This window comes from Gouania willdenowi, chromosome 10 (assembly GCF_900634775.1).
Source record: "Gouania willdenowi chromosome 10, fGouWil2.1, whole genome shotgun sequence".
Taxonomy (NCBI): Eukaryota; Metazoa; Chordata; class Actinopteri; order Blenniiformes; family Gobiesocidae; genus Gouania; species Gouania willdenowi.
The window spans coordinates 10,020,237-10,030,327 of record NC_041053.1 but is presented as its reverse complement, the minus strand read 5'-3'; the positions used below and the strand labels follow the sequence as shown (position 1 = coordinate 10,030,327).

The 10,091-nt window shown below is 38.0% G+C and overlaps 2 protein-coding genes across 2 annotated transcripts; both read left to right on the top strand.

Annotated features, from left to right (window-relative positions):
• The first annotated feature begins 924 nt into the window (after positions 1 to 924).
• LOC114471293 (leucine-rich repeat neuronal protein 4) lies at positions 925 to 4,353 on the top strand. Its single transcript, XM_028460002.1, has 2 exons — positions 925 to 1,059; positions 3,235 to 4,353. The coding sequence occupies exon 2, from the start codon at positions 3,237 to 3,239 to the stop codon at positions 4,020 to 4,022; it is 786 nt and encodes a 261-aa protein (XP_028315803.1). The 5' UTR covers positions 925 to 1,059; positions 3,235 to 3,236; the 3' UTR covers positions 4,023 to 4,353.
• A 2,559-nt stretch (positions 4,354 to 6,912) lies between these two features.
• On the top strand, positions 6,913 to 9,947 carry LOC114471445 (thiosulfate:glutathione sulfurtransferase-like). Its single transcript, XM_028460257.1, has 4 exons — positions 6,913 to 7,030; positions 9,057 to 9,185; positions 9,379 to 9,541; positions 9,742 to 9,947. Exons 1-4 carry the CDS (start codon positions 7,018 to 7,020, stop codon positions 9,794 to 9,796), a joined length of 360 nt encoding a protein of 119 aa, XP_028316058.1. The 5' UTR covers positions 6,913 to 7,017; the 3' UTR covers positions 9,797 to 9,947.
• The last annotated feature ends 144 nt before the right edge of the window (positions 9,948 to 10,091 follow it).

Genomic DNA, 10,091 nt, shown 5'->3' with positions numbered 1-10,091 from the left:
CAGGCAAGATTTAATTTTAAAATAGAAAAACGCTGTTTGTCTAGTTTTGGATTTTTCTGTATTTCTGTTCAGGTTTTAAGTCAGTAAAACAAAGTAACCACACTGTTTATTTGTTAATTTGATTTGGTTTTAAAACGGAATAACCAAGGAACGAACAGAACACAGATTCTCTGCGTATGCTGTTATCTTGTATTTTAGTTGAGCTGTTTGTGTAACACATTCTTACACTCTATAAAATGGGTCGTTTGATTTAAACACACACCGAGGACTGGAGGCTCCAGCGGCCTTTGAGAAATGTCTGGGGGGCATGTGGAGTAAATCTTGCGTAACGGAGCACTTTGCTTTTGGTCCCCATTCTCTACCTCTGGTCTGTGCCCCAGTGGCAGCACAGCAGAGAAGAAAATGCACAATCTTTGCCAGCCTTCCTCCATAAAAGGGTAAAGCAAAGAGAGGCCCTCCTGTACCCCCCGCCCTCCATCCTGTCACAATGGGGACTCTGTGAGGTGAAGGGGGTCCGTGATAAATACATGTGTGCATTCCTCACCCCCTACTCTCAAAGGCTTGCATAAACACACACTGGAATTGACCTCGTGTCCTGTTTGTCAGCACATGAGCACCTGCATAGCACGCAGGAAGTGTAATATAGTGATCAAAAACACACATCTCATCTCTGCCTACGTACCCAAACACATACTACAACAAGCACAAGCATGCCTTACCGCTGTTACACAGCACATTATTATGCTGAACACAGACACATGGGGACTCCCACCCCCTCCTTGTCCCACAATTACACAAAACATCCAGACAACTGAGAAAAAAAAAGTTGGTGGGGGGAAGTAATCGTTGGGAAAGAGAGGACTGCAGGAGTGAAAAAAGACAGAGCATAAAAGAGTGATGAGGGGAGGGAGAGGAGGAGGAAGAGGAGGAGGAAGAGGGGAGTCTGAGTGAAACAACTTAAGACGTGAGAACTTAGGAGACCTGTGAGCACACACAGAGGGTTCTGCAGTGGGAGCGGATAGAGAATACAGCCCTGAGACATCCATCATCACCTCACAGGTAGAGCACAAGCTTTCCACATGTTTTCTTCATCCTTAATGCTGTACTCATACGTTAGAGTTGATCAACAGAGTGGGTTTACGTGGGTATACGAGTTAGTCATATGCTAATGAAAGAATACGCTTCTGTTGTCACTGATCATTAAAGTATTAGCATTAACTGTGAGGGAGGTTGTTGGGGGGGGTTTTATGGGTTCCCACAGAACGAATCCAGCCAGCTGCCAAAGAGTGTGTGCAGATGAAGTTACCCCAACATGTGTTTCTTTCTCCAGCACTCATCCACTGTTTATCCAGCCATGTTTATAGGATAGAAACTTGAGCGTTGTTATTGTGTGACTACACTAAAAAAAACATTGTTTAGCTGTGCAGTGCAGTACGGAGCATTCTTGTGGGCTGAGTTTGGTCAAAGTAACAAGTTATTTTCCACTCTTTCTGTTCTGGTTTCAATATCAACTTAGATCCTAGGTTCCCAAAGTGGGGTACAGGTACTTCCAGGGGTACGCAAATTGTCATAAAGGGTACGTGAATACAAATGGAAACGTGTTACGTGAAGCTGTTGTTTGCTGAAATGATGACACCTTTGGAGCTTTATGACACTTTATTCATGTTAATGACAGGTGCCATGTCATAATAATGACAGCGTAATGTCAGCCTGTATGTATAAAACTTCAAGCAAAGTGACTTAGCATGGAGAAAGATTTAAGACTCAAATTCAGCCAAACATTACAGAGTTCTGTTCATCCTCTCATCCTCATTAAAGTTGTAGAAAGTTGTATTTCACAGTTTCAGGGTGATGAATATTTTCTATTAGTGGTATATGTTCAATCAACAAATGTTTGTTAGATTTCTTTTTCTATAAAGAAATCGATTGTTAAACTGTTGAAAAAACTCTTCTCTTTTTCTAAAATCCTTAAATTTTCCTTAAATTATTACATAATATTTCCCTTAATTAAATAGAAATTGGTCACAAAATCTAGGAAATTTAAAGTGAAGACCCTGTTGGGACTGATGTCTGTCACTTATTGCTTGGATGTTGTTGATTTCTTACATGTTTAGTTTATTTTATGTATACGTAGAAGTGCAAACTAGGGTCTAATAATGTTGAAATTACTTGTTTTCCTGCATAAAATCTACGACTTACTTGAGACCAAACTGCTGCATATTTGGCACCTGACTTAAAATGAGTTTGACACCCCTGTATATGACATTACATTATTATGTTATCATGTAGAGGGTACGTGGCTTTAGGTTAAAGGTCTGAAGGGGTACGGGACTGTGAACAGTTTGGAAACTACTGGGTTAGATGAAAGAGAATTTCAATAGGGTGACCATACGTCTGGTTTTACCCGAACGTGTGGCCACGTATGTTTTTCACGTCTTGTTGTTGCTATCCGGAGATATTTTACAAATTAATGAAATTTTCCCGGTTTCCAAGGGACCTTGAACTCATCTTGGGGAACACATGAATTTAAAAGACCGTAAACCTCTCTAATGTTTGCTCTATCTAAGAAATTCCACCAGTTTCTGAAAGCAAGGGGGTTGCTCTTCAAAGCCAATGTAGTTCCCTATGGTCATTTTAATCACACCTGACAGAATCATTAAAGATGCCGCTTTGCTTTGATAAAATTGTCACACACGACAAAAAGAGAAACAGGCCCAAGTCCAAGAGAAAGAGAGAAATTAAAAGACACCAAAAAGGGGTTAATTTAATTAAAAAGGTAATTAATTTAAGTGTATATTAAATGATTATTTATAGTTCTGTAAGAATTTTGTTTTTGTTATAGTTTTAATTTATCTGAGAAAAAAAAATAGATTCTCATTGTTTCAATGTCTGAGAGATTTTAAGAAGGTTTATATGAGATTTTTGAAGAACAAATTGTTATAATGCATAATAAAGGTGATTGACTTGAGTCACCACTGATTTCAGATCTTTGTTATAAAGAGATACATTACTTTTTAAACCGTATGGACAATAACAACATATCCATTTATTTATTTTTAACTTTGCTGTTACATGGTATATTCAAGAAAAATGTTGAGTACTTTGCAGAGGTCGGACCAAGTGTGCTCTATTTTGGGAATCAAAATGTGGTCACCCTACTTTACTGGATCATTAACTTTTTTTAAATTGTGGCGTGATGACCGCTGTTCTCATGTCCGTCTGTTCTATCCACAGAGATGACGTCAGCATGCAGAAACCTGGCACCACTTCTCATTTTTCTCTTTCCTCTCATGCACTCACGCCTCGTCGCTCACGCTGCCTCCACCTCTCCACCCGTCACACATCACCGGATCATATTCGTGACCAGCTTTGACTCAGATGATGACTATGATGGAGACTATGCTGACACCCACACCGACCCTCCCGTGGTGCAGGCCTCCAGGAGGACACCTCTGCTTCAGCAGGAACATCAGCTCTGTCAGTACAACCCCTGCTTGGAGAGTCAGGAGCCCTGTGCATCCTTGTCTGCTAAGAACGGATGCCTCTGTCCTGGGATTAGTGAAGCCAATGTACCCCCTCACCCTCCCCGTATCCAAGCCCTGCAGCTGGCCAGTGACGGCGAGGGCAGGGGGCAGGTGGAGGTGCAGTGGTGCGCGCCATCTTCAGTGGTGACTTTGTACAAAGTGGTGGTGGAGGGACGGGAAGAGGACGCCCTACATTTCAGGGATGCCTCACGGAGAGGTTTGGTGGGACCTTTGGAGGTGGGAACTCAAGTGTGCGTGGAGGCAGTGAACAACGCCGGCCACAGCACGTCCTCAGAGTTCTCCTGTCAGCGCTACGACCCTCCAGCTTCCTCTGAACACCACCATGTATTGGCCTGGGTTTTTTGTGGTGGGGTTGTCCTTTTGCTTCTGATCGCAGTAGCTGTGATACTATGGAAATGTAAAGTTTGTCAAAGAGTAAAAACGGACTCGGCAGATGGACTGGGAAATCCTTCATACAGCAGAGAGGGAACACTGTGATCTCAGGGACATTAACAAACTCATTCCTGTGTACAATCAACAAGTCTCATAGCTGTGGAGTGGCTTTGTCTTTGTTTTACATAGGGGTACAAAGAGGTGCCATTGGAATAACTAACAAATGGTTGATGATTTTATTCTATGTTGGAAAACTACAGGTTCATTTGCTGGCAAGTTTAACTCTGTAGGGTTATAGAATATACTGTACATGAGGCTGACATCACGCTGTCAGTGTCTGGCATTAGCATTAATAAGGTGCCGGGTGAATTTTTGGGGTTATTTATTTTTCTTAATATTTTATATTTTGATAGCGCTTTGAGATGACTATGTCGTAATTTGCGCTATATAAATAAAGTTGAATTGAATCATTAAGTGTTGTTTGGTAAATTATGACACCTTTTACTAAATTATCACACCCTTGGAGCTATGTTGGCATTTTTTGGGTTAGGTGGAGGGATCTAGTGGGGTTAGGGTAACGAAGGGTTAGAGTTAGGGTTACGTATTATTAGGAGTTAGGGGTTAGGGTAACCAAGGGTTAGGGTAATGAACAACACTTAATAACAGCCTCCATGACACTTTATTTATGCTAATGACAGGTGTCATGTCAAAATGACAGAGTAATGTCAGCCTTATATGTATAAAACTTCAAGTAAATTGTTACCAATTTCTGGGTACAATGAACAAGTCTCATAGCTCTGGAGTGACTTTGTCTAACTCTCTTTTCAAGGAATTTCATACTTAGTGCTACAAAGGGCTAATGGAATAACTAACAAATGGTTGATGATATTATTCTATGTTGGAAAACTACAGGTTCATTTGCTGGCAAGTTTAACTCTGTAGGGTTTAATTTTTTTTTTTTTAAACAGTTGTACATAATAATTATTCTAGAAATATTGCTACTGATTGATATTTTGTAAAAAAGCTATTTTATTAAAACTTTGGCAAAGCGCTTGAATTTTGTCCTTTTGTCTCATTCTAAGGTTAAAGCTGCTGTTTGTAAGTTGCTTTTTTTTTTTTGGTGTTATTTGGTAAAAAATCCATAATCATCTTTGAGCATATTGTAATCCAAAGTGTTCTGAGTGACATTTAATCTAATCTCCTTCTCCTGGCTTTGTAAATGAGCTTTAGAAATACAGGAATATTGGAGGAAAAAGAAAGACCGAGGTGGAGAAGCAACAGAATAAAGGCACAAACATCTTCAGGAGTCTGACTCTGTACGTGCGGCAGGCTGCGCGAGATCCGCTTTCAGTCAGTGCACTCAACCCAGAGTCAGAAAGAGATCTTGTTAACAGACGGGATAAATAGCTTGTAAACCCTATGAGAAACATTATCTAAAAGTTGGAGAGAACAGACGGGATTTCATCTGCAGTCTGAATGTAGAGTGTGCCTCTGATCAACCGAGCACGGCTGTTTGTGTGAGGAACGGCTCTGACCTCTTACTGTCCTCAAAGCACTGAGTGATTTGTGCTTTCATGTCTCTAAAACATCAAAAAACTCTGCAATAACACAAGAAAAAATCCCTACATTTTTTACTACCATCTATGGAGAAAACAGTCACAAAGAGTTTCACAGTGTGCACGTGCACACAAGAGTTCAGAAGAAGACCGGTGAGGTTCATTTAGCCATTCACCATTCTACAAACTGCAGCTTTAAGAACCTATTCTAGTTTACTCGGGTTGAAAGGCAGAATGGACTGCGGTTTCTATTTGATCACAGAGCCAATTTACAAAAGAGAGACCAAAAAATAGCACAATGACAGACATTAGTACAGACAAATTTATACAATTTAGAGACAATAGACCCTTTCGTAATCGGGTCACAAGGTCATTTGTGAATAACATGAGCTCAGAGGGATTCTATCTTGGCTTGTTCTGAGAGCGTGTCTGGATGTAGAAAGTAAAAAGTAAAGTAACAGAGACCTAATAGTTTTTACTCCGTTTGCTGCTGTTCACTGATGGCTGAAAACGACATTAGACAGTGGACGGTTCCTGTATTAAAGGATTTTCTTCAAAAATGAAACCTAAATGCGACACACACAAAAAATGACAAACATGTCAATCCAAGGCTTTTAGTCTTTGACTAGTTGTGCCCTTCAAATATAATGTGTTTTGATTTTCAATACATTTTTTAGTTACAATTACGTTTTCAATTAGCCATGTTCAATTATAATTATATTATAATTACAGTGACCGGCATTTTTAAAAATTACAAGTAAATTACAATTATTTTTTATCCCCAGAAAGTCAATTACAATTATGTTCTCAATTACTAAAGTTCAATTACAAATAATCACAGATACTGAGCCTGAAAAAAAGAACATAATTAATGTTAACCTTCCTCTTGTGTTAGTATATTTTATGATAACAAGTCCTAAATCTAATTTCTAATTTCTTTCCTATCTATTGGTTTCCTTGTTATGCTTCCTAATCAATGCAAATATAGATTTTCTTTTTTGTGTCACTTTACTCCTCAATTTTTTTAAATGGTAAAATGTGGGAAAGCTTGATATGAAACATATTTTTATAATCAACTACATATGTGTAGAACTGTACATAGAAATGTAGCATGGTTCCCCAGTTTTGCGTTAAATTGTAACTGACGTTTTTTTAAAATATAATTTTCATGCAATTACAATTACAATGTACATTTTCTAAACTCAATAACAATTTGATTATAATTACGATTATGACAGCAACGTATTTCTTGAATTACAATTACAATTACGACATATATGTAATTATTTATCAATTACGCAACTACAATTATAATTGACCCCAACTCGGCACTGCTCTACCCATTACCAAAATCCTGTAACTTCTACTTTTATTTTGAAAATTTAAACTTGAAAAACATGAAGAAGTTAACTTGATTGGCTACCTATTATTAGTCCCGCCTACTCGCAGGTTCTGACCGAGCCATTGGTTAATCTCCGTTGTTTGAGGAAGACGGAGCTTTATCGGTTAGAACAGGGAAGTATATCGAAGCTCACCTGTTCAGGATGGCACAACAAGGTTAGTGTGACGTAGGATCTCCTTTATAGTTTATTGTCGTTGAGTTTAAATAGTATCTGACCGCAGAGTTGTTTACTTTAAAGAGTTTATTGGCAATTGTAAATTCTCCGTGTGTACTAGAAAGAATGACTCAGCAGGCGGACAGGATGTCCAAATATGGTCACAGCGTAAAAAAAAAAAAGAAAAAAAAAAACACATGGCGCTCAGCTTTCTAGTTACTAAGGAAACAGAACTCAAACCATTCTAGAGGCTAATTAAATAGTTTTTATAGCGTTTCTCATATTACACACACACACACACACACACACACACACACACACACACACACACACACACACACACACACACACACACACACACACACACAGTGCCAACATGAGGGAGCGATTTTCGAGGAATGTTGATTGGAGTTGGAAGTCAAGGTTTTTTCTGTCCTGTGGTTCCAGATGTATTTAACTGTTGGGTTTATGATTTTGTAAAACTTCAACAAAAATTTATGTTTGTAATTTGGTTTTCTTGTAAATCAGATCCTGATGTCCCAAGATAAATAAGTAAATAATAATAATAATTTAAGCAAATTGGATGTTATGGTACACATATGACTGGGAAAACACTTTTCTTTTCTTTTTTTTTTTTTTTTTTAATTGTATGTCATATGTTCAACAGTCCTATATTCTGAATGTAACCCTGTGAGAGACACATAAATAAGTCATAGTCCAATCAAAATACATCTGCATTGATCAGGTGTTTATTTGTTCTTTAAAGTCATCTTGAGTTTTTTTGTCTTTAACTTCATTTTAATGTCTCTCTTTTTTTTCTTTTTTTTTTACTTAAATCAATACATTGTTATTTGCCAGTATTTATTATTTAATTTTATTAAAATAATAATCAACTCTAAAGATGCTTTTACACCAAATGCAATTGAAGTGGCTGAAGTGATTAGATAACATTAAAATCAATGTAAAGGACCCAACCTCAAGTTATCTCCCCTCAAGCGACGTGACTTGTGTGATTTGAGCAATGAGGTCAAGTGCAACCTTGTCGCTCAAAGTTGAAAAATTTGAACTTTTTAAGCGACTTCCAGTGAAAAATCCCTCGTCCTTCACTGTCTGTAGAGCGGAGGCTGCAGCCACTCCTTGCTCCTTCCTGTTACAGTGCAGACAGCTGCAGCAGAGGCCTGTACAACTTCCTCAATTTATCGGGGCAAAATTAAAGCAGTTAACTTCTTAAAAACAACTGATCGTAACACATTCTGAGTGAACTCATCCTTTGATCTCCGTAAATTGATCATTTCAACTGTGAAAGCGGAGCAAGAAGTAAAAGAAGAGATCAACCCTCTCGCTTTCTCTCTACCCTGTCACTGGCTCAACACACACACACACACACACACACACACTGTTCCCTGGTGATCGTGTCACTGGAGCCATGAAGTAATGGAGTGACCAAAAAGCACCACTATGTGCAAGCGACGCATCAGGGGCGATTTAAGTGAATGCAGCGCTACGGTCGGTGTGAACGCACCTTAAGGGTGTAAGAAAAAATCGATTTGCCGATATATCACGATATTTCATAGTGCTATTTTCTTATCAATCCTAATTATGTCCAGATTTTTTTCATCATGTTTTTAACGCTAACATATGCATAGCATGTAAATGCCCGGTCACGGACCTTGTTAAACTCCTTAATGCATTTTAGCTTGGAAGTTGATAGCATATCAAACATAAAACATACTGGACACTTTTATAGATGTATGTTGTTACTTTTTAAGGGGCAGAAGTTAAACTTTTTAGAAAAATGTAATTCAACAGTTTGATAATAAACGTACCACTTGTTTTTTTTTATATTGGTACTTGAATTACAGTTAATTCCCATTTACTTAGTTGTACTCAATCTGAAATTCTCAAGTAAAATCACTGATTTTTGACTACCTGTAAAATGGGAGTAGGCATTAACTTTAACCTTTGACTTCATTTAAAACGTAAAGTCTAAGCTGTCAATGTGTTTTTTTTTATTCTATTATTGCTAGACATCAAGGAAATATCCTATGAGGACCTAAAAGCACTTATGGAAAAAAGCCAGAATCTCTTTCTGGTTGATGTTCGCACTAAAGAGGAAGTGGACAAAGGACGTATTCCAGGATCAGTTCACATTCCAGGTTGTTATGGGTTTTTTTTTAATTTTTTATCTCAAACAATACTAAAAATATACATGCTTTAATTAATGTGTTTAATATAAATACACTTTCTCATAGTGACCCTTTGTTTTCTCATGGGTTTATCTTTGCTTTTCATGTTGTATAATCATTTTATTTGTGTTGCTATTGTGTTTTTTCTATTTTGTTTCTTTAGTTGATACAGTAGCGGCTGCTCTGTCAATGGATCCAGAAGAATTCAAGGCCAAGTATGGGGTAACTAAGCCTCTACCGGATTCACCAAATGTGGTGTTTCACTGCCAGATGGGCAAACGTGGTGCCTCAGCCACACACACTGCATTGGAACTGGGTTTTATCAGGTATGATTAAGAATACAGAACACAGTGTCATACAGCTAGGGAGTCTGATTTTCCTTTATCGTGGAAAACCGACTGAAAAAACAACACACGTTCTCAAACAAAAAGCAATCCAACCCATTTTTTGTCGAGATATATATGGAGAACAAATTGTGATATGGTGATTACAGCACTCATTTCTCATCACTCTGTCTTTGTTTCAGTGCACAGAACTATGCCGGTGGGTACAGAGAGTGGTCTGGGAAAGAAGGAAAATGATCCGTTTTAAAGGACACAATTGAAAAAAACACATGAAAAGCAGCTATTCCTGATATTTGTGGCATTTTTTAAAAAATATTGTTTCTACAAAGTACAGTTATGTATTTGATATGAATAGTTAGACAAATAAACAATTGTGTTCACTTAAAAATGTAGTGTGCGTCCATCCCCTCTACCCTTTATCCTGTTTTCCCAGCTTACTTGTGCTGCACTCATTTGTTTGTTTTTTTCAGTCCATTTTTAAACTTAACACATGACAACAACATGTACCCTATTAAAAGCTTGAGGCCGCTTG

Coding starts and splice junctions, on each gene's coding strand:
- LOC114471293 (XM_028460002.1), top strand. CDS start 3,237: ATGACGTCAGCATGCAGAAACCTGGCACCACTTCTCATTTTTCTCTTT.
- LOC114471445 (XM_028460257.1), top strand. Junction 9,186..9,378: donor AGGATCAGTTCACATTCCAG/GTTGTTATGGGT, acceptor TTGTTTCTTTAG/TTGATACAGTAGCGGCTGCT. Junction 9,542..9,741: donor TTGGAACTGGGTTTTATCAG/GTATGATTAAGA, acceptor TCTTTGTTTCAG/TGCACAGAACTATGCCGGTG.